The sequence below is a fragment of the Ranitomeya variabilis genome, chromosome 7 (genome assembly GCF_051348905.1).
Source record: "Ranitomeya variabilis isolate aRanVar5 chromosome 7, aRanVar5.hap1, whole genome shotgun sequence".
Classification (NCBI taxonomy): domain Eukaryota; kingdom Metazoa; phylum Chordata; class Amphibia; order Anura; family Dendrobatidae; genus Ranitomeya; species Ranitomeya variabilis.
The window spans coordinates 206337750-206362680 of record NC_135238.1 but is presented as its reverse complement, the minus strand read 5'-3'; the positions used below and the strand labels follow the sequence as shown (position 1 = coordinate 206362680).

Below are 24931 nucleotides of genomic sequence, written 5' to 3'. Positions count from 1 at the left end.
GGGCCATGACCTTGACTCGAGAGAGAGAATTACCATCCTTCTTGTGCAGGATCATCGTCAAAGAGGATCTGCTGGGCTGGGAATGAGGAAAAAACTTGTCTAAGTTTAGCTGCTAGCCCAAGTGAGAGGGTATTGCAAGTGATAGACGACTTAGCGTAGTCCTTGTAGAGCGGCTAGAAAGTCGACCGAGTAGGGCAGGACGACCATGTTTCTAGGGTGCAAGAAGCACATGACAACTGCTATGAGCGTTGCGACCACTGTGGTGCGGTAGCCAGGCTGAAGGGCGAGGTCGTGACTTGAAAATGCTGTTCGCGAATGGAAAGGAGAAGAGATAATTGTAGAGGGGAAAAAAGTAGGCATGTGAGGGTAAGAAAACCGAATGTCGAAGGATGCCAGAAAACTCCACTTTTTTTTTTTTTTGTTGTTGAAGTAATGGCTGAGCGGAGGAACTGCATCTGAAAAAGGAGGGCCTTGTCAAAGGTTGTTAGAAGTTTGAGGTCCAGGAATGATCATACTTTTCATTTTCTCCTTCGTGAAACCAAGATCTCTTAGATCTAGACTGTCCAGGACAATGCTTCTACTGCTGGATGGGTCTGTAGAAAAAATACGATCCCTTGTTAGTCTCCCGCTCAGAAGATTTGATTTGAATTGAAGTAGATAAGGTCTCTGACCAGGAGACTATTGGTCAAGCAACATCATGTGGCGCTAAAGAAGGGTAGAGCGCTGAACCCGAAGCCACAAGACAGAACGAACCAGATTTGCTATCCGACCGTCTGTGGTTTTTTAATTGATGATACATCGGGCAGGGATACTGGTAGGTATACCACAAGAAATTCCACCCGGTTAGACTGCCAAGTGGCAGAATGCGGGGCTGCAACCAGCCGGCCTCTTGCCATCCTCGTGCAGAGTAGAAAATTAGGAACCTTCGATCCACCATTCTGTTAACAGGGACGTGGAGAGGAATCGTCCGCTTTCTTGCATCATCCCCTAAATTGATACAAAGGGGGGTGCTCGGACGCCAAAGATGTGTGCCTCTGTACATCCCCAGAGTTGAGGTCCCCGGGTGGACAGGGCAGGTTGTTTGGCATTAGGCCTGGATGCAGAAGAGGATACATGGAGGCGACACTGCATGTGTTCGTCTGTTGAAGATGTGGGGGGAATCGGTGCCCTTAAAAGGACCCGTCGCCCATAAAAATCAGACCAGGTATGGCAACCTACTTAGCGGCTTCTGTCCAGTGAATTGCTCGTCGATTTGTTGATGGTATAAATAGGAGAGTCCCTCCTTTTCTGAAGCTCTTGCAATCCAAGGCAATATGCGATCCATATTCAGCGTTGTTCTCAACAAATCATGGGGGAGAGATTAGGAAATGAAAAACTTCCGTTTTGCAGACGCCTGTACGTTTTTCTAGAACACTTGCGGCCCCTGCTAGCGGACGCTCCCATGTAGGAGAGGGACCATGTATCTCGGTCCTGCGAGCACTCCGAGCCACAGAGGGTTCACAGAGGGATTCAATCTCTTGGTCTGAGAAAACCATGGGTTGCGGTTAGGGGATGAGTGGCGAAGGCTCCAGAGCTCAGTTAGGGTGACCAGCTTCGGATTGATGATGTGCCCTTAAGACCAGTAAATACTGGTCATGCGCCTTTAAGACTAGGGAATACTGGTCGTGCGTCTTTAAGACCAGGGTATACTGGTCTTGTGCCTTTAGGAGGAGGGCATGCTGGTCATGTGCCTTTAAGAACCAGGACATACTTGTCATATGCTTTGAAGACCAGGGCATACTGGTTATGTGTCTAAGTCCAGGGCATATTGAACACGTGCCTTTAAGACCAGGGCATACTGGTCATGTGCCTTTAAGACCAGGGCATACTGGTCATGTGCCTTTAAGACCAGGGCATACTGGTCATGTTCCTTTAAGACCAGGGCATACTGGTCATGTGTCTTTAAAACCAGGTCATACTGGTCATGTGCCCTTAAGACCAGGGCATACTGGTCATGTGCCTTTAAAAACCAGGTCGTACTGGTCATGTGCCTTTAAGACCAGGGCATACTGGCCAAGTGTGTAAGACCAGGGCCTACTGGTCATGTGCCTTTAAGACCAGGGCATACTGGCCAAGTGTGTAAGACCAGGGCATACTGGTCATGTGCCTTTAAAAACCAGGTCGTACTGGTCATGTGCCTTTAAGACCAAGAAGTACTGGTCATGCGTCTTTAAGACCAGGGCCTACTGGTCATGTGCCTTTAAGACCAGGGCATACTGGTCACGTGCCTTTAAGACCAGGACATACTGGTCATGTGCCTTTAAGACCAAGAAGTACTGGTCATGCGTCTTTAAGACCAGGGAATACTGGTTACGTGTTGTTAAGACCAGGAATACTGGTCATGAGCCTTTAAGACCAGGGCATACTGGCCATGTGCGTAAGACCAGGGTATGCTGGCCATGCGCCTTTAAGACCAGGGAAAACTGGTCACGTGCCTTTAAGACCAGACAATACTAGACATGCGCCTTTAAGACCAGACAATACTGGACATGCGCCCTTAAGAACAGACAATATTGGACCTGCGCCTTTACGACCAGCCAATACTGGACATGCGCCTTTAAGAACAGACAATACGGGACATGCGCCTTTAAGACCAGACAATACTGGACATGCGCCTTTAACCCCTTAATCCCATATGACGTACTATACCGTCGAGGTGGGGTGGGCCTTAATTCCCGGTGACGGTATAGTACGTCATACGCGATCGGCCGCGCTCACGGGGGGAGCGCGGCCGAGTGTCGGCTGCATATCGCAGCTGACATCCGGCACTATGTGCCAGGAGCGGTCACGGACCGCCCCCGGCACATTAACCCCCGGCACACCGCGATCAAACATGATCGCGGTGTACCGGCGGTACAGGGAAGCATCGCGCAGGGAGGGGGCTCCCTGCGGGCTTCCCTGAGACGATCGGTACAAGGTGATGTACTCACCTCGTACCGAACGTCTTCTCCCTGCAGGCCCCGGATCCAAAATGGCCGAGGGGCTGTATCCGGGTCGTCCTGCAGGGAGCACTTCCGGGTCGGAGCAGGCTGCAGATGAAAGCTGCAGCCTGCTCCGATGAAAGTATGATCGCAGATCTGATAGAGTGCTGTGCACACTATCAGATCTGCGATCTGTGATGTCCCCCCCTGGGACAAAGTAAAAAAGTAAAAAAAAAAATTTCCACATGTGTAAAAAAAAAAATAATAATTCCTAAATAAATAATAATAAAAAAAAATATATTATTCCCATAAATACATTTCTTTATCTAAAAAAAACAAACAAAAACAATAAAAGTACACATATTTAGTATCGCCGCGTCCGTAACGACCCAACCTATAAAACTGGCCCACTAGTTAACCCCTTCAGTAAACACCGTAAGAAAAAAAAAAAAAAAACGAGGCAAAAAACAACGCTTTATTACCATACCGCCGAACAAAAAGTGGAATAACACGCGATCAAAAAGACGGATATAAATAACCATGTTACCGCTGAAAACGTCATCTTGTCCCGCAAAAAATGAGCCGCCATACAGCATCATCAGCAAAAAAATAAAAAAGTTATAGTCCTCAGAATAAAGCGATGCCAAAATAATTATTTTTTCTATAAAATAGTTTTTATCGTATAAAAGCGTCAAAACATAAAAAAATGATATAAATGAGGTATCGCTGTAATCGTACTGACCCGACGAATAAAACTGCTTTATCAATTTTACCAAGCGCAGAACGGTATAAACGCCTCTCCCAAAAGAAATTCATGAATAGCTGGTTTTTGGTTATTCTGCCTCACAAAAATCGGAATAAAAAGTGATAAAAAATGGTCACGTGTCCGAAAATGTTACCAATAAAAACGTCAACTCGTCCCGCAAAAAACAAGACCTCACATGACTCTGTGGACCAAAATGTGGAAAAATTATAGGTCTCAAAATGTGGAGACGCAAAAACTTTTTTGCTATAAAAAGCGTCTTTTAGTCTGGTTTCACACTTGCGTTTTTATCTGCATGCGTTTTTTAAAAAAACCGCATGTGTGAAAAAATGCATGTAAACGCGGTAAAACGCATGCGTTTTTATAGAAAAACACAAGAAAACAAGAAAAAAACAAAAAACCCTAACCCTACCCCTAACCCTACCCCTAACCTGAAATACGTGGCACTGAAATACGTGGCACTGAAATATACGTTTATATACGTATATACGTATATAAGTGCCACGATATTTCAGTGGCCACGTATTTAAGTGCCACGTATTTAAGTGCCACGTATTTAAGTGCCACGTATTTAAGTGCCACGTATTTAAGTGCCACGTATTTAAGTGCCACGTATTTAAGTGCCACGTATTTAAGTGCCACGTATTTTCGTGCCACGTATTTTCGTGCCACGTATTTACGTGCCACGTATTTTTCAGTGCCTGAAATACGTGGCACTGAAATACGTGGCACTGAAATATCGTGGCACTGAAGTATTTACGTGCCACGTATTTTTCAGTGCCTGAAATACGTGGCACTGAAATACGTGGCACTGAAATACGTGGCACTGAAATACTGTGGCACTGAAATATCGTGGCACTGAAATATCGTGGCACTGAAATATCGTGGCACTGAAATATCGTGGCACTGAAATATCGTGGCACTGAAATATTGTGGCACTTATATACGTGGCACTTATATACGTGGCACTTATATACGTGGCACTTATATACGTGGCACTTATATACGTGGCACTTATATACGTGGCACTTATATACGTGGCACTTATATACGTGGCACTTATATGCGTGGCACTTATATGCGTGGCACTTATATACGTGGCACTTATATACGTGGCACTTATATACGTGGCACTTATATACGTGGCACTTATGACTGTCAGAAAATGTTCAGTAAACGGTTAGGGGTAGGGTTTCAGGTAGAATTGGGGAGTTTCCACTGTTCAGGCACATCAGGGGCTCTCCAAACGCGACATGGCGTCCAATCTCAATTCCAGCCAATTCTGCGTTGAAAAAGTAAAACAGTGCTCCTTCCCTTCCGAGCTCTCCCGTGCGTCCAAAAAGGGGTTTACCCCAACATATGGGGTATCAGCGTACTAGGGACAAATTGAACAACAACTTCTGGGGTCCAAGTTCTCTTGTTATCCTTGGGAAAATAAAAATTTGGGGGGCTAAAAATCATTTTTGTGGGAAAAAAAATATGTTTTATTTTCACGGCTCTGCGTTGTAAACTGTAGTGAAACACTTGGGGGTTCAAAATTCTCACAACACATCTAGATAAGTTCCTTGGGAGGTCTAGTTTCCAATATGGGGTCACTTGTGGGGGGTTTGTACTATTTGGGTACATCAGGGGCTCTGCAAATGCAACGTGACGCCTGCAGACCAATCCATTTAAGTCTGAATTCCAAATGGCGCTCCTTCCCTTCCGAGCTCTGTCATGCGCCCAAACAGTGGTTCCCCCCCACATAGGGGGTATCAGCGTACTCAGGACAAATTGGACAACAACTTTTAGGGTCCAATTTATCCTGATACCCTTGTGAAAATACAAAACTGGGGGCTAAATTTCATTTTTGTGAAAAAAAAATAAATAAATTTATTTTCACGGCTCTGCGTTATAAACTGTAGTGAAACACTTGGGGGTTCAAAGTTCTCACAACACATCTAGATAAGTTCCTTGGGGGGTCTAGTTTCCAATATGGGGTCACTTGTGGGGGGTTTGTACTGTTTGGGTACATCAGGAGCTCTGCAAATGCAACGTGACGCCTGCAGACCAATCCATTTAAGTCTGCATTCCAAATGGCGCTCCTTCCCTTCCGAGCTCTGTCATGCGCCCAAACAGTGGTCCCTCCCCACAAATGGGGTATCAGCGTACTCCAGACAAATTGGACAACAACTTTTGGGGTCCAATTTATCCTGATACCCTTGTGAAAATACAAAACTGGGGGCTAAAAAATCATTTTTGTGAAAAAAAAAAATAATTTTTATTTTCACGGCTCTGCGTTATAAACTGTAGTGAAACACTTGGGGGTTCAAAGCTCTCAAAACACATCTAGATAAGTTCCTTAGGGGGTCTACTTTCCAAAATGGTGTCACTTGTGGGGGGGTTTAATGTTTAGGCACATCAGGGGCTCTCCAAACGCAACATGGCATCCCATCTTAATTCCAGTCAATTTTGCATTGAAAAGTAAAATAGCGCTTCTTCCCTTCTGAGCTCTGCTATGCGCCCAAACAATGGTTTACACCCACATATGGGGTATCGTCGTACTCAGGACAAATTGCACAACAACTTTTGTGGTCTAATTTCTTCTCTTACCCTTGGGGAAATAAAAAAATGGGGGTGAAAAGATCATTTTTGTGAAAAAATATGATTTTTTATTTTTACGGCTCTGCATTATAAACTTCTGTGAAGCACTTGTTGGGTCAAAGTGCTCAACACACATCTAGATAAGTTCCTTAAGGGGTCTACTTTCCAAAATGGTGTAACTCGTGGGGGGTTTCAATGTTTAGGCACATTAGGGGCTCTCCAAACGCAACATGGCGTCCCATCTCAATTCCAGTCAATTTTGCATTGAAAAGTCAAATGGCGCTCCTTTGCTTCCAAGCTCTGCCATGCGCCCAAACTGTGGTTTACCCCCACATATGGGGTATCAGCGTACTCAGGACAAATTGTACAACAACTTTTGGGGTCTATTTTCTCCTGTTACCCTTGGTAAAATAAAACAAATTGGAGCTGAAATAAATTTTGTGTGAAAAAAAGTTAAATGTTCATTTTTATTTAAACATTCCAAAAATTCCTGTGAAACACCTGAAGGGTTAATAAACTTCTTGAAAGTGGTTTTGAGTACCTTGAGGGGTGCAGTTTTTAGAATGGTGTCACACTTGGGTATTTTCTATCATATAGACCCGTCAAAATGACTTCAAATGAGATGTGGTCCCTAAAAAAAAATGGTGTTGTAAAAATGAGAAATTGCTGGTCAACTTTTAACCCTTATAACTCCGTCACAAAAAAAAATTTTGGTTCCAAAATTGTGCTGATGTAAAGTAGACATGTGGGAAATGTTATTTATTAAGTATTTTGTGTGACATATGTCTGTGATTTAAGGGCATAAAAATTCAAAGTTGGAAAATTGCGAAATTTTCAAAATTTTCGCCAAATATTTGTTTTTTTCACAAATAAACGCAAGTTATATCGAAGAAATTTTACCACTAACATGAAGTACAATATGTCACGAGAAAACAATGTCAGAATCGCCAAGATCCGTTGAAGCGTTCCAGAGTTATAACCTCATAAAGGGACAGTGGTCAGAATTGTAAAAATTGGCCCGGTCATTAACGTGCAAACCACCCTCGGGGCTTAAGGGGTTAAGAACAGAGAATACTGGTCATGCGCCTTTAAGAACAGAGAATACTGGTCATGCGCCTTTAAGACCAGACAATACTGGACCTGCGCCTTTAAGAACAGACAATACTGGACATGCGCCTTTAAAACCAGACAATACTACATGCGCCTTTAAAAACCAGACAATACTACATGCGCCTTTAAGAAGGGAGAATACTTGCGCGTTTAATGCCTTGATGTAGAGTGGTTGTGCCCCCTTAATGCTAAAAATCGTTGCCTCCGTGTGAGCCGGCCGGGTGGACCAAGATGGCCACTGTGAGCTGCAGAGTAGATAAAATCTCGCAGAGAGCGAGAAGCGCCAACTCGGGGGGCGGAGCGACGGACACGATGCTGAATAGGCCCAAGCCGGGGCCTAAATTTCTGTAGCAGGCAGGCGACACCAGCGGGGCGTTTCAGGAGACTTCCAGGATGCGGCCTACACATCGGCCGAAGCCAGGGGCTAAATTTTTGTAGCCGGCCAGAGCGTTACCTCAGAGAGGTGGGCCACAGGAAAGTGGCTGAGGCTGCCTGCGCCTTTATGGATATCCCTCTGAAGATGGATCCACTCACCATCGTTGCGCGTCCCGGCATGGAGCCGCCGCGGATGTGGGTTTCAGCGCTGTTCTGTGCAGCGTGGACGGTGCAGGGATAAACCTCAATCCATCATCCGTTTGTTAGGGAGGAGGAGAGGAACCGTCCGCCTCCTTGTACCATCCGCTCTTAATAGTGGTGGTGCAGTGGGGGCTGCTCGGACGCCACGCTGGATTGTGCCTCTGTACAGCCGAGGGTAAAACCTGGTGGGCAGGGCTGAATGTCCGGCAATAGGCCTGGCTGCAGAAGAGGATACTGAAGGTGACACTCCAGTGCTCGTCTGATAAGGGACGGGGAGATCGGTCCCATGAAAGGGCCGTCGCCCCTAGAATCAGCTCAGGCAGTGGCTTCCCACGTCGCAGGAGAGGATACGGAGAGGTGAAACTCCCGTGCTCACCTGTTGTTGGTTCGGGGGAGATCGGAACATGAAAGAATCCGTCGCCCCCTTCGTCCGGTAAAAGGTAAAAGTAAAAAGATTCTTTGGGTCTGAATAGCAGACCAGTCCGTGTGCCTCCTACGGACACTAAGCAAGAACTGGTTAGCTGGGAGCCAGCAGAGGGTGTGTATACTGCAGGGGAGGAGCTGGGAGCCAGCAGAGGGTGTATACTGCAGGGGAGGAGCTGGGAGCCAGCAGAGGGTGTATACTGCAGGGGAGGAGCTGAGAGCCAGCAGAGGGGTGTATACTGCAGGGGAGGAGCTAACTTTCTTTGTATTACTTAGTGTCAGCCTCCTGGTGGCAGCAGCACACACCCATGGTCTGTGTCCCCCAATGAGGCGAAGGAGAAATATGGGTTGTTCGAGACATCGTTCAGAAGAACAGTGTACTTTGATTAAAAAGTTGATTGGAGAGGGTAAAACTTATAAGGAAGTGCAGATAATGATCGGCTGTCCAGCTAAAATGATCTCCAATGCTTTATAATGGAAAGCCAAACCAGGAAGATGTGGAGGAAAACGGAAGACTGCCATTCAAATGGATGAAGAATAGCCAGAATGGCAAAGGTGCAGCAAATGATCAGCTCCAGGATGATCAAAGACCGTCTCAAGTTACCTGTGAGGACTGAGACAGTTAGAAGACGCCTGTGTGAAGCTATAATACGGCATACTATTGATGACAGTCACCAGGGGCGACAACCGCCCACATAATACGGCATACTAATAGTGACACCTGGAGCTACGACCGCCTATATAATACGGTATACTAATAGTGACACCTGGAGCTACGACAGCCTATATAATACGGTATACTATTAGTGACACCTGGAGCAACGACCGCCTATATAATACGGTATACTATTAGTGACAGCTGGAGCTACGACCGCCTATATAATACGGTATACTATTAGTGACAGCTGGAGCGACGACCGCCTACATAATACGGTATACTATTAGTGACACCTGGAGCGACGACCGCCTATATAATACGGTATACTATTAGTGACAGCTGGAGCTACGACCGCCTACATAACACGGTATACTATTAGTGACACCTGGAGCGACGACCGCCTATATAATACGGTATACTATTAGTGACACCTGGAGCGACGACCGCCTATATAATACATTATACTATTAGTGACACCTGGAGCGACGACCGCCTATATAATACGGTATACTAATAGTGACACCTGGAGCGACGACCGCCTACATAATACGGTATACTATTAGTGACACCTGGAGCGATGACCGCCTATATAATACGGTATACTATTAGTGACAGCTGGAGCTACGACCGCCTACATAACACGGTATACTAATAGTGACACCTGGAGCTACGACCGCCTATATAATACGGTATACTATTAGTGACACCTGGAGCTACGACCGCCTATATAATACGGTATACTATTAGTGACACCTGGAGCGACGACCGCCTATATAATACAGTATACTATTAGTGACAGCTGGAGCTACGACCGCCTATATAATACGGTATACTATTAGTAACAGCTGGAGCTACGACCGCCTATATAATACGGTATACTATTAGTGACACCTGGAGCGACGACCGCCTATATAATACAGTATACTATTAGTGACAGCTGGAGCTACGACTGCCTATATAATACAGTATACTATTAGTGACACCTGGAGCTACGACCGCCTATATAATACGGTATACTATTAGTGACACCTGGAGCGACGACCGCCTATATAATACGGTATACTATTAGTGACACCTGGAGCTACGACCGCCTATATAACACGGTATACTATTAGTGACACCTGGAGCGACAACCGCCTATATAATACAGTATACTATTAGTGACACCTGGAGCGACGACCGCCTATATAATACGGTATACTATTAGTGACACCTGGAGCGACGACCGCCTATATAATACGGTATACTATTAGTGACAGCTGGAGCGACGACCGCCTATATAATACGGCATACTATTAGTGACAGCTGGAGCGACGACCGCCTATATAACACGGTATACTATTAGTGACACCTGGAGCGACGACCGCCTATATAATACGGTATACTATTAGTGACAGCTGGAGCGACGACCGCCTATATAACACGGTATACTATTAGTGACACCTGGAGCGACGACCGCCTATATAATACGGTATACTATTAGTGACACCTGGAGCGACGACCGCCTATATAACACGGTATACTATTAGTGACACCTGGAGCGATGACCGCCTATATAATACGGTATACTATTAGTGACACCTGGAGATACGACCGCCTATATAATACGGTATACTATTAGTGACACCTGGAGCGACGACCGCCTATATAATACGGTATACTATTAGTGACACCTGGAGCGACGACCGCCTATATAATACGGTATACTATTAGTGACACCTGGAGCGACGACCGCCTATATAATACGGTATACTATTAGTGACACCTGGAGCGACGACCGCCTATATAATACGGTATACTATTAGTGACACCTGGAGCGACGACCGCCTATATAATACAGCATACTATTAGTGACACCTGGAGCGATGACCGCCTATATAATACGGTATACTATTAGTGACACCTGGAGATACGACCGCCTATATAATACGGCATACTATTAGTGACACCTGGAGATACGACCGCCTATATAATACGGTATACTATTAGTGACACCTGGAGATACGACCGCCTATATAATACAGTATACTATTAGTGACACCTGGAGCGATGACCGCCTATATAATACGGTATACTATTAGTGACACCTGGAGATACGACCGCCTATATAATACGGTATACTATTAGTGACACCTGGAGATACGACCGCCTATATAACACGGTATACTATTAGTGACACCTGGAGCGACAACCGCTTACATAATACGGTATACTATTAGTGACACCTGGAGCGACGACCGCCTATATAATACGGTATACTATTAGTGACACCTGGAGCGACGACCGCCTATATAATACGGCATACTATTAGTGACACCTGGAGCGACGACCGCCTATATAATACGGTATACTATTAGTGACACCTGGAGATACGACCGCCTATATAATACGGTATACTATTAGTGACACCTGGAGATACGACCGCCTATATAATACAGTATACTATTAGTGACACCTGGAGCGACGACCGCCTATATAATACGGTATACTATTAGTGACACCTGGAGATACGACCGCCTATATAATACGGTATACTATTAGTGACACCTGGAGCGACGACCGCCTATATAATACGGCATACTATTAGTGACACCTGGAGCGACGACCGCCTATATAACACGGTATACTATTAGTGACAGCTGGAGCTACGACCACCTATATAATACTGCATACTATTAGTGCCACCTGGAGCTACGACCGCCTATATAATACGGCATACTATTAGTGACACCTGGAGATACGACCGCCTATATAATACGGCATACTATTAGTGACACCTGGAGCGACGACCGCCTATATAATACGGTATACTATTAGTGACACCTGGAGCGACGACCGCCTATATAATACGGTATACTATTAGTGACACCTGGAGCGACGACCGCCTATATAACACGGTATACTATTCGTGACACCTGGAGCGACAACCGCCCACATAATACAGCATACTATTCATGACATTGTGACCTGGGGTGACGACCACTTATATAATACGGCATACTATTAGTGACACCTGGAGCGACGACTGCCTATATAATATGGAATACTATTAGGGGCATAGTGACCTGGGGTGACAACCATTTATATAATAAGGCATACTACTGGTGACATAGTGACCTGGGGCGATGACCACCCATATAATACAGCATACTACTGATGACACCTGGAGCGACCACAGACTATATAATATAGCATACTAATGGTGACAGTCACCTAGGGCGATGACCGCCTATACAGTTAGGCACTGGGTCACTAGTGTTTATTGATGATGTGACACAGGACAGAAGCAGCCGAATGAATTCTGAGGTATTCAGAGACATACTGTGTGCTCAGATCCAGCCAAATGCAGCCAAACTGATTGGTCGTCGTTTCATACTACAGATGGACAATGACCCAAAACATGAAGCCAAAGCAACCCAGGAGTTTATTAAAGCAAAGAAGTGGAATATTCCTGAATGGCCAAGTCAGTCACCTGATCTCAACCCTATTGAGCAGCATTTCACTTGTTAAAGACTAAACTTCAGACAGAAAGGCCCACAAACAAACAGCAACTGAAAACCACCGCAGTGAAGGCCTGGCAGAGCATCAAAAAGGAGGAAACAGCGTCTGGTGATGTCCATGAGTTCAAGACTTCAGGCAGTCATTGCCAACAAAGGGTTTTCAACCAAGTACTAAAAATGAACATTTTATTTAAAATTATTGAATCTGTCCAATTACTTTTGGTCCCTTTAAAAACAGGGTGGCATATGTTAAGGAGCTGAAACTCCTAAACCCTTCATCCAATTTTAATGTGGATACCCTCAAATGAAAGCTGAAACTCTGAACTTCAACTGCATCTGAATTGTTTTGTTTAAAATTCATTGTGGTAATGTCTATAACCAAAATTAGAAAAATGTTGTCTCTGTCCAAATATATATTGACCTAACTGTATAATATGGAATACTATTGATGACAGTCACCTGGAGCAACGACCGCCTATATAATACGGTATACTATTAGTGACAGCTAGAGCGCGACCGCCTATATAATAAGGCATACTACTGGTGACATAGTGACCTGGGGTGACGCTCGCCTGTATAATACAGCATAATATTGGTGACATAGTGACCTGAGGCGATGACTGCCTACATAATATGGCTTACTATTGGTGACAGTCACCTGGGGAGACGACCGCCTGTATAAGTCCATGAAACCCATAGGAGCCATAGTCCCCTGAGGACGGACGACTCCATCGAAACGCGTATGATAAGTTCTCTCCTCGATCCATGGACTGTTCAGTAGCGGGTTGGGATTTTCTTTTAAGTTCACATAATGCAGTTTGCTTTTTTTTTTTATCTGTTTTATTTTTTTGTAAATAAAATCCAAGAAACATCTGGTGGAAGATAATAATTCTCTAAAATTAGAAAGTAAAATGTCTGAAACTGATAATGGGTAAATCCTCCCCATCAGCACTGGTGACACCCTGGAGAGGCGATAAAGCACAGCAGAATTTACGGGGATCTTACCTCTGCAGATGTCCTTGTAGTTCTTTCAATAACTTGGTGTTTTGATAGGACAGATGGGCCGCGGCCTCAGTTATATAATACAGCTGGATGGGTTTGCAGATATCTAGATATTTCTGTAAGAGGAGGAAAATTCTAAAGAAAGAAAAAGAAAAACAGTTTAGGAAATGCACATTCCCGCTACGACTAGTGCCTGATAACGACTGCTCGGACCTCAATGTACAACCCACGGTGAAGGAGCCACCTCCATGAAGCCCCCCATGGGAGACCAGAAAAGTGGGCACCAAGTAAATAGAACTTTAAGTGTGGATCAACATTAAAAGGATAGTCCAGGCATATCAGGTCATCAATATCAGACCAGTGGAGGTCCGAGACCCCAACAATCAGCTCCGGCCAGATGTACACAATGTGCCCACCCGGCACAGCCCAGCTCTTTACTGTCCTCCCCCAGGTACCGTAGCTCGAAGACAAGCTCCTATATAAAGTCCTGGCCCCATAACGCCCCCATTGTTGACACTTCTAGGGTTTTAGGAAGTAACAATAGCAGTAAAACCAAAATTCCTACTTGTGGATGAGCGCGTTGTTTTTACAGTCCATTTCCACCATTGCTTTCAGGACGAGCAGCAGTCGGCTCAGGTTCATCTCATCAATGAAGGTCGGAAGCTTTTCTTCAAGTCTGGAGGGAAATGAAGATCATTTTGTAGACGTTTCTATAGAGAAATGACTTAGAGGAGCAGATCACCATTTCCCAGAAATTAAATCATCAATTTAATGGGGTTTTGTCTTGTATAGCCCATTTACTTGGTATAGCGGACCAACAAGCAATGGGCGCATTCAGCACCTGCGTCAAAATGAGGCAGACGTGGTAAAAAAAAAAAAAAAATCACTTTACTTAAAAGGGGTATTCCCATCTCCAAGTTCCTATCCAATATGTAGTAGGTACAATAATAATAATATTAGCAATTAGAAATGTAGTATAGTTCTTCTGATTTGCTATTTCTTTCCTCATGTGCAGGCATTGCAGGACCTTCAGTATTCATGGTTACGACTACTGATATAGTGACAGCTAGTTTCTAGTGGTCGTAACCATGGATAACCTGACACCTCCGTGAGAAGGCAGCTGTTTTGTCTTGAACAAGACTGAATTGAGGCGTTTTTTTCTCCAGAGTGGATGGTGAGTTCAGGAATGAAGGAGGGAGAAGTGGCTCATAAGTGGAGAAAGAAGCTATTTCTCTAATAAAATATATTACTTTTTTTGTGCAAAGTTTGATTAAACGAGAGTCAATCTTTAAGGATGGACATTAAACCTTAGAAGACATTTTTTCGATGTATGCCAAGTACTCGGCCAAGGAGAGATGGATGCGGTTTCTGACACTGACCTGTCTCTTATGGGATCAGATGACATTCTGCTTAAGGCATCAAACAGATCTGCAAAAGTCTCGGGATCATTGCACGTCTTGATCATTTCCACCAGCCTCGGCTTCGCCCTAGCTGGGAAGTCCAAACCGTTGAGCCGCAGCTGATGATACAGGCCGGTGATGTTACACAGGTTTTTGGCGTCCATTGTTCCAATATTCTGTTTGAAGTAGTTGTCGTATTTCTCCAGCAGGGAGACGTATGTGAACTTGTACTTATAAAAAAGCCTTAGCACCCTGAACGCGTGCCTGATGGCGGACGGGTCGAGTCTGTGGATGACGGACTCTGTCTTTTCGATTAGTCGTTCTTGCAGGCTCGGCGAGCTTACTGCTTGCAAACAGACCAGGAGACGGGACAAAGACCTACAGAGCAGAGGAAAGGTTACGTCTGATGTGACATTAGACCAGATAATGACTGCATATAGTACAGTGATACAAAACAGGACAGCTAAAAAGACGGGGGCCTCAAAGGGGTTTTATGGTTCTGGAAAATCAGTGTCGGTCCAGCTGCAGTTTGGTTTAAAAAGAAAAAAAAACTTTACTCACCCTCACCCGGTCCAGAACTGAGTCTCCACCACTGCACCCGGACTCCATTATTGGGTGCAGTGCCTAACCAATCACTGAGCTCTGAGAGGCTCATGCCGAGACACAGGACTCAGTGATTGGCTGCTGCGCTGCTAACATTAAGAGACACTAGGAGCTGCGTTAGAGATACAGCACTGGACCCAAGGAGGGTGAGTAAAGCGCAACAAAGTTTTTTGTTTTTCTAAATCGACTGCAACCAGAAAAGTGGAGTTTTCCGAAACTGGAAAATCCCCTTAACATAAAATTTTACAATCTAAATCCACATCTAATGAGAAATAACTTGAAGAGCGCATTTTGTTTTCCGCTCCATACACAACTAAAGCTGCACCTGTCGCTTTGGAGAAGCAATTTTCATCCTCATATGACAACCCTTTAACAAATTGGTTTTGTTACGATTTTTTTTTTTTTTTTTTTTTTTTTTTTTTAGCTTCCTTAGGTGAAAACCCAAGCATGTTGGAGGGTTCAATAAATAAGAAATCCATAAATCTTGCACAGAATTAGAAACCAATGGCTGCTTTCTTCCATAACCAGCGCCCCCCCCCCCGGTGACGGCAGTCTGTGTGTGGTATTGCCACTCACCCCCATTCACTTTCATTGAGCTGAGCTGCATTTCCACACCGATCATACGGAACGGGGTGGTGCGGTTTTGGAAAAAAGTAGGAGTTTTTCTAATTTTCTGGTTAAATAAACCGAGGCTAACAGATTCACTTGTTATCTTACCACTAATATAAAAATACCCCATAAAGTCACTGTCACGGATACCTCTCTCCGCGCTGCCGATAATTCGTTACTTACCAGAGGTCAGTACGTGACTTGGGGTTGCGCCTGCAAGGGTTAGTTTATTTCCCCTCTCTCAGTCCAGCATTCAACCTCTGTCCTATGCTGTAATGGGAGCATAAATCACACACTGACCCAGGCCACACACCCTGCTCATGCACGATGCCACCACTCACCAACACACACGGGCGATGAGTCCCGGAAATATATTCCTACTGTCTGCCACTCATAACGCTATAACAAAGTTTAAGGCTATGGATTCTTTAGAACATACAAGGTTCAACTTGTTAAAGTTTTATGCTTTAATACAAAAAGGATCAGTGCTTACAGTAAGAAAAAGGTATAAAAATATGATAATAAAAAGACATACAACTATGCAAAACTGTATAAAATAAACAGGAGAAAACTTACAGAAATAGCTAACTTGTAGTCTGCTTCTGCTCCCTGAGGGTAGGATGAATACAGTCTGGATCACATCAGCTTCCCAGACTGCCCTCACATGTGAACAATTTTGAATGCATACAAGCCAAATTTATAGGCTTCGTGCACACGTTGCGGTTTTTGATGCGGATCCGCAGCGGATTTGACGCTGCGGACCCGCTGCAGTTTTCCATGCGGGGTACAGTACAATGTTACCCTATGGAAGAAAAAACCGCTGTGCCCATGATGCTGAAAAATCCGCGCGGAATCGCAGCGAAAAAAAAGAAAAAGCATGTCACTTCTTTCTGCGGATTCCGCAGCGGTTTTCAACATGCACCAATAGGAAAGTGCTGTTGAAAACCCGCAGAGGAATCCGCAGAAGAAACCGCAGGAAAATCCGCAGTGAAAACCACAGCGGTTTTGCACTGCGGATTTTCCAAATCCGTTGCGGAAAAATCCGCAGCAGAATCCGCATCGTGTGCACATACCCATAGAGTCACCCTGGAGGTCAGATTTCTAGACCAGCCCCTCAAGTTGATATTCTAATTGCTTGTTTTTGATTGGACCACGGCCGTGCCCCCAATGAATATATTATTTTCTCTGAGATTCTTTGTGTAAAGGTACCTTCACACTAAGCGACGCTGCAGCGATACAGACAAAGATGCCGATCGCTGCAGCGTCGCTGTTTAGTCGCCGTGTGGTCGCTGGAGAGCTGTCACACAAGACGGCTCTCCAGCGACCAATGATGCCGAAGTCCCCTGGTAACCAGGGTAAACTTCGGGTTACTAAGCGCAGGGCCGCGCTTAGTAACCCGATGTTTACCCTGGTTACCAGCGTAAATGTAAAAAAAAAAAACACATACTCACATTCAGGTGCCCGGCGTCCGCTTCCCTGCACTCCTCCTGCATCCTGTGTCAGCGCCGAACATCTCCGGCATCTCCCACAGAGCACAGCGGTGACGTCACCGCTCTGCTTTACAGCCGGCACTTACACAGGATGCAGGAGGAGTGCAGGGAAGCGGAAGCCGGGCACCTGAATGTGAGTATGTGTTTTTTTTTTTTACGTTTACGCTGGTAACCAGGGTAAACATCGGGTTACTAAGCGCGGCCCTGCGCTTAGTAACCCGATGTTTACCCTGGTTACCAGTGAAGACATCGCTGGATCGGTGTCACACACACCGATTCAGTGATGTCAGCGGGAGATCCAGCGACGAAATAAAGTTCTGGACTTTCTTCTCCGACCAACAATGGCACAGCAGGATCCTGATCGCTGCTGCCTGTCAAACAGAACGATATCGCTAGCCAGGACGCTGCAACGTCACGGATCGCTAGCGATATCGTTTAGTGTGAAGGTACCTTAAAGCTTCCCACAGATAGTGTCAGGCTGTAATTGACATCTCTCTTCTAAAGGACTAGGAGGTGTCAAATGTTCCCTTTCTTCTTGGTTCCCAGCACGACCCCCTGGTGAGATTGGAGACAGAAGTCTGCTGCCTCAGGATAATACATATTAACACCTGGGTGAGACATGCAGCCTTCAGGACAGATGTTACATTATTACTAGTCACACAATAAACCTATACATAGTTCACTGCACACATATATATATTTATACATATTTCACTACAGTCACTGATATCTGCGACTATAAAAACGTGTTAAAGGGAGTGTCTATTTTTAATTCCGGTATTAAAATGTATTCAAAGTGTTGTAAAAAGAAAACAAAAAAAGATTTTCACCTACAGGACATTGATCATTTCCTGCCTGAATCCGCCTGTCTACCTATTCCCTGCAGGTGATGTCTCCTGACCGCTGCAGCCAATCAGCAAACACTAATCGGTTGCAGCCTTGACAGAGTACATTTTGTGGCTCAAAAATCTCAAATTCACATTATTGATTTTTTTTTTTAATTGCTATATGCTGTAATTTCAAAGCGATTTCAAATGGCGTCAGACATGTTTTCCTGCATATACATAGTTATATGAAAATGTCTTGCTAGTTTTGTAATGATTTATCGCTAGCAAAAACAGCTAAAAAAAAGAGGAAAAAAAAAGGAAATTAATTTTCTACTTAATGAAAACTTATGAAACTTTCTAATAAACTTTGAGACTTGAAGACTTAGAATTTCCTCCATTGTCAGGATCTGTGCTCTACGTCAGGTTCTCTCTGTATCACTGGCCCGCAGGTCCATACTTACTCAGGGTCATTGGCGTCCTCCAGATTCCGGTCCACAATCCCGGCTATCTGTCCCATAAGTGGACTTGTGGTCAGATCCTGTTTTTTCAAGCATACAGCAAACTTTGCCAATGTTGGAAAATCAAACCTGGGTATAAAAAAGGAAATCCTCATCACAAGATGCGGATTTACACTCGCCGCAAAACTTTACACCATTTTGTGTTCCAAACCCCCACTTGGACAAGCGTGAGGCCCTTTCTGGAAAAAGAAAAAGCAGGCAGTCGCTCCAAACCATGGGCGTCCCATTTAAAAATCTCTTGTGAATGAGCTCTCAAAACAAATCAGATGAAAAATTCACAAAAAAAAAACCAACAAAACAAAAAAACACAAATATCTGCGCTACAGTTCCATCTAACAAGAACCTATAGAATCCAGGGTTGGATGGACTGCAAAGACTTGTTCATACAGTACGAATTTGCTGCAAATTTTCACTCCAGTAGCAGCAATGTGAACAATGTTTCGAAAATCTGATCCACTTGCGGTGGAAAACTTCCTTGTGGAAACTAAATTTCACAGGGTTAATTGTGATGTCAATTCTTTTGGTAGATTTTCCCCATGGATTTCACTGTTTAAGCCACGTTCACACGATCAGTATGTGGTCAGTATCAGAGGAAAAGTATAAGGGTGTGTGTCCACGCTCAGGATGGCCGGCGGTATCGCCGGAGCGGCGAAGCCGCTCGGCGCTAAGCCCCGCCCCCTTTCTGAGACGCGATCATGCCGGATGTGTACTGTACACATCCGGGATCATCGCACCCCTCGCCATAGGACCCTGTGATATTACTTGCGGCGACGCAGCGTCGCCGCAGGTAGCACGGACATGCTGCGATCTGAAAAGACGCGCAGCATGTCCGGAGTCGCAGGCCCGCCGCGTGCGGGTTTCCACGCATAGTGGACATGGGATTTCAAAAAATCCCCTCCACTATGCTGGAACATCTGGACGCTGCGTGTTTGACGCTGCAGCTCTGCTCAGCATCAAACACGCAGCGTTTACTTACCGTAGACACTCACCCTCATAGAAACACGTCACCACTTCTGTATTTATCACCCGCTCCTGGTTATGGATTATAAATACTGATGACCAAATACTGAACGTGTACAAATGTAAAATCACATGGGGTAAGAGACATAGCTTATCAGAAGAACTATGCTACATTTCTAATTGGAGGTATTTGCTAATATTATTATTATTACACCTACTACATATTGGGATAGGATCTTGGTGATTTGGAATACCCCTTTAATGATTTATTAAGTTTTTTTTTAAAGGCACCTGTAAAAAATGTTGGCTGTCTGGGATTTTTTGAGAAGTTGTCCAGAAAAATACAAAAAGCAAGTTGTCAGCCCCCGATGTGCACACAGACCCCTACACGCCCTAGTATGGCTGACCTGCCTTTGTGTGGTGTAACTGAGGTTTACAGGCTTAGCTCAGACCGAGAAAGAAAACCATTTAATGCCAATTCTTCTATTTGATCGTAATATTTTCCTCTAAACAGTTATTATGTCAAAACCAGAAATAGGAATAAATGAAGTCACCTTTCTAATCTTCTCCAGCCTTCGAGTACTAGCTGCTGTATTAACGCATCGTGTGCCGCCACCTGAAACCTGGAAATTAAAATGGAAAGTTAACGCGGCAGAATGCGGACCCCGAGATTGAGAACACATATAATAATGGATATAAAGTCGTTTTCTTACTTCATTAAATTGTGCAAAATATCCACCAGCTCTCCGTCATCTAGAAGATGAATCTTGTTCTGTGCTAAAGTGCGAAGTTCAAGAAATTCCGGATGATCTGGAATTTGCCTATAAGTTCTGTATTTTTCTGGATTCCCCTCCTGAAAGTTCCAAAGCAGATTGACGGCGCAGCCCACATGATGGACGGTCAGCGCCGATCTGTTCATGCCGAGCAGCTGGAACACCTGATAGTCCGTGGTGCATGTCTTCAACTGGTCCAATAAGGAGTCCGATTTCACAATATGAGTCTGAAGCAGTCGCAGCGATAACCGGAAGGGACTCCTCCAAGGAAACATGGCGGCGATCTATAGAGGGGCTGGCATTGTATATCTATACCCCTACAATGAAAGTGTTATGGGGGCATTTATCATCAACGTATATTAGAACATAAACTTTATCATCTCCAGGGCAATTCTTGGCAAAGTCATCGTCATAAGGGCTCATTCACACATACGAGAAACATGGACCAATTTTGTCATACAAGGAGAAAGATAAAAATGTTTCTCCACCGAATACATTCTGACAATCCAGCCTATGTTTAAGGGGGTTTCCAGGATTTAAAAAAAAAAAATTAGGCAGCTTCAGCACTGTTGCTTTGGTGGTTCTTCTCGCTAATAAGGTGAGGACATGGTGTAGATGTACGTGACCTCTGCAGCCAATCATCGGACCGCACTCAGATGACATCAGATCGCAGTCCGATTTTTACAGACTATCAGAAAGGAGAAGGCAGAGAAGCTTTTTATTTTCTCCACACGTGAGAAAAACTGCTGACACTCAGGTCACACTCTGATCAAAACAATTGATCCGATTTTCTCATGCAAGACAAAAATGGAAGTATGAAGGAGGCTTTAGATTAAGCAGGAGGGAGGGAAAGAGGAAAGTACACAGATCTGCAGCAGAGAGAATCTCTCAGATAGGGCAGAAAAGAAACAGGCTACAAACAAGGAGGAAAGCATATGGCGAGGAATTAAGCGCCGGATAAATAATACATATAGATACATAACAAGTGAGAAAACAGCAGCCTGGTATATGCAGAGCTGACATCCAGCCTGTATTACAGGGAGAGACGCTCCCACAAGAGAGAAAACCACAGCTTGGATCAGTCTGTAAACAGCCTATCAGGGGATCTGCAAATTAATCAATGAAACTTAGTGCAGTTTTATTAACTAAATGAATCAATATTTTCATTTCCAGAGCTATTAAAGTACAAAGTTGTGCAGATGTTGAATCTGGTGTGATTAATGTCACATATATGGCAGCCTTGTATCGGAGTCATACGTTCCACTTTGCACACACAATTACCGGGCAGGATTCTATGGTGATAGTTTTCCTTTCTATCCCATAATTGATCATATTTATCATTTACTCCATTCACCTCTCGATCTAGCAGCGGCTCAGATCCGCTCACAAATCACTGCACAAGGCAGGATCCTCTGACTACAGAGGGACGCCATAGCCGGACTGGACTTTCTTCATGTGCGCCGCAGAGTCGCGTCTGTGACGTCATCTTGCAAGCCCTGCATTACATACACGTCACTTTCTCCCACAATGGAGACGGTGACTGTGAGCTTAGGACAGGTGCAGTGTGAGGGGGAGACGCACACGTGTGCACGTAGGAGCGCTGTGTGGTGCACACGCACCGATCTTACTCTGATGGACGCCGGTCGGGGATCCCGGCAGGATTCCTGGTAACTGCCGAGTTGACTTTCACTGACGATCACGTGTAAGGGAAGAGCCAGACAAGAGAAGCAGATAACCGAACCATCGATTGTCACTTTGATAGTGATTTTTCCTGCCACCTGCTGGTGACCCAGTGTATTGTGCTGCAGGACAAAGCTGTGCTGAGAGAAATTACAGTTGCCAATAGCAACAAGGCATGTTATTTTAAAGGATATACCTTAAATCACAGGTTATAAATTTGCCCAAAAAGGAGAGTGTTAATCATTTGGAAACATACTTGTTTTTGTTTTCTATCAATGTTAAATGTAAAAATAGCCACACCACGCCATGACATCTAATGTCTTCTTATAGACAAGCTCACTGTCCATTGCACTTCAGACAGTGATCTTTGTTTTCAGCCTATGCTAACCACTAGTGTTGAGTATTCCGATACTGCAATATTGGGTATTGGCCGATATTCGCTGTATCGGAGTTCCGATACTTTTACAATATCGAATACCGGAATCGGAAGTTCTCATAATGCAATGAGCCATTTTTATTCTATTCAGCCAATGAGGATCCTAAGAAGTGTGGGCACATCCTGTTAGGCATCTTAGCCATGTTAACTAATGGCATGGGTGTGATTGGCTGCTCAAATGATGTCATGATGCACTATAATGGAGTGTGGGCGGTGCGTGGGCGGAGACTGCCTGTCTGTGTGTGCGGGCGGGGTCTGTGTGTGACCGTCGAGGGTCTGTGCGGGCCTGCCGGGGTCTGTACGGGCCTCTCGGGGGTCTTTGCGGGCCTGCCAGGGGTCTTTGTGTCTGTGTGCAGCCATCGTCCGATGGTACTACAAGTCCCATCGGCTATGCCTGCTACAATGACAGTGATTGACACATTAGCCAATGATAGGACAGTAGTAGTCCCATCATCCGGCTAATGTGTGGATTGTAAAAAACCCCCACAAACATACATACTACATACATACATACATACCACATACATACAACATACTGCATACATACAACATACATACAACATATCACATACATACAACATACTACTTACATACAACATACCACATTCATACAACATACATACTACATCCAACATACTATATACTACAAACATACTACATACATACTACATACTGTGCATACATACATACATACTACATACAACATACATACAACATACTACATACATACAACATACATACTACATACATACAATACATTCATACATTACATACATATAGACATACAGTACATATAACATAGAGTACATACTCACCATCACTTGTCACTTTGTTCCCCGAAGCCAGTGTCATCTGTAAAAAAAATATTAAAATAACAAACTAACAATATACTCCCTGTCCGCAGAAATCCACGAGTGTCCCACGACAATCTCCCGTGGAGAGCAGCAACATCAGCTGATGAGACCGCTCTCTAGGGTGTTGTGAATTCTGTTTTTGGGCTCCCTCCGGTGGTTGTAGGTGGTAATGCAGTTGTCTCTGGGTTGCAGCCCTGGTCAGGTGTTTCTGCTGATTGCAGTTCTGACTGGGGTATTTAGGTGAGCAGGATTCATTAGTCCTTGCCAGTTGTCCATTGTTCTTGGAGGTTTTGTCCTTGCCTGGTTCCTCTGCCTTGCTGCCAAATCTGCAAAGATAAGTGTCTGGTTTTCGTGGCACACATGCCGTGTGCTTATGATTTAGTGCTATTCAGTGTTTTTTTGTCCAGCTTAGATTGTATCAGTAATTTCTCAATCTTGTTGGATTCTCAGGAGTTGCAGATATACATTCCATGTCTTTAGTTAGATTGTGGAACTTTTTGTATTTTCTGCTGTGGATATTTTTAGAGTTTTAATACTGACCGCTTAGTATTCTGTTCTATCTTTCCCTGTTTAGCTAGAGTGGCCTCTTTTGCTGGAATCTGTTTTCTGCCTGTGTGTGTCATTCCTCTCCTATTCACAGTCAATATTTGTGGGGGGCTGCCTATCCTTTGGGGGTCTGCTCTGAGGCAAGTTAGTATTCCTATTTCTATCTATAGGGGTATTTAGTCCTCCGGCTGTGTCGAGGTGTCTAGGGTATGTTAGCAACACCCTACGGCTACTTCTAGTTGCGGTGTTAAGTTCAGGGTTTGCGGTCAGTACAGATTCCACTTCTCCTGAGAAAGTCTCATGCGGCTCCAAAGTCACCGGATCATAACACTAGGGGCTCCAGGAATACAATGACGGGAGGAAGGTATCCTTCCGCACTGTATTCCTCTGCCACTGTAAAATATAGTCCCTAGTCTCACTTTTGGCATTGCTGTGTGAGAAAGTTCCCACGCAGCTTTTGCCATAAAGTGAGACCAGTGAACTACAGTAACCTCTCAGTGATGCACTGCAGGAGCCATTGTCTCCTGTCAGTGTGTCACTGGAGGTCCTCTAGAGCAGTGATATCACCAGATGTCACTGTTCTATGGGGGAGATCATCGTGGGACACTCGTTATTAATTGGACTGCGTCGGACAGGGAGTTTACGGTTTATTATTTTACG

At 44.6% G+C, this 24931-nt stretch overlaps 1 protein-coding gene across 5 annotated transcripts in view; it reads right to left on the bottom strand.

Moving 5' to 3' along the window:
• LOC143784474 (FAST kinase domain-containing protein 1, mitochondrial-like) overlaps positions 1–24931 on the bottom strand; it is an 88200-nt gene that overhangs the window by 23379 nt on the left and 39890 nt on the right. The window contains exons 1-7 of one of the 5 annotated variants that reach the window (XM_077272762.1): positions 22384–22512; positions 20696–21072; positions 20537–20605; positions 18966–19091; positions 14955–15353; positions 14141–14251; positions 13579–13710 (exon numbers count right to left, since the gene is read on the bottom strand). In XM_077272762.1, the coding sequence (XP_077128877.1) occupies positions 13579–13710; positions 14141–14251; positions 14955–15353; positions 18966–19091; positions 20537–20605; positions 20696–21030 (1172 nt within the window). In that variant the 5' untranslated portion in view covers positions 21031–21072; positions 22384–22512. Of the gene's footprint in view, positions 1–13578; positions 13711–14140; positions 14252–14954; positions 15354–18965; positions 19092–20536; positions 20606–20695; positions 21073–22036; positions 22241–22374; positions 22513–24931 lie in introns of those variants that run through there. The other 4 variants (XM_077272761.1, XM_077272765.1, XM_077272763.1 and 1 more) reach the window with 4 other exon arrangements.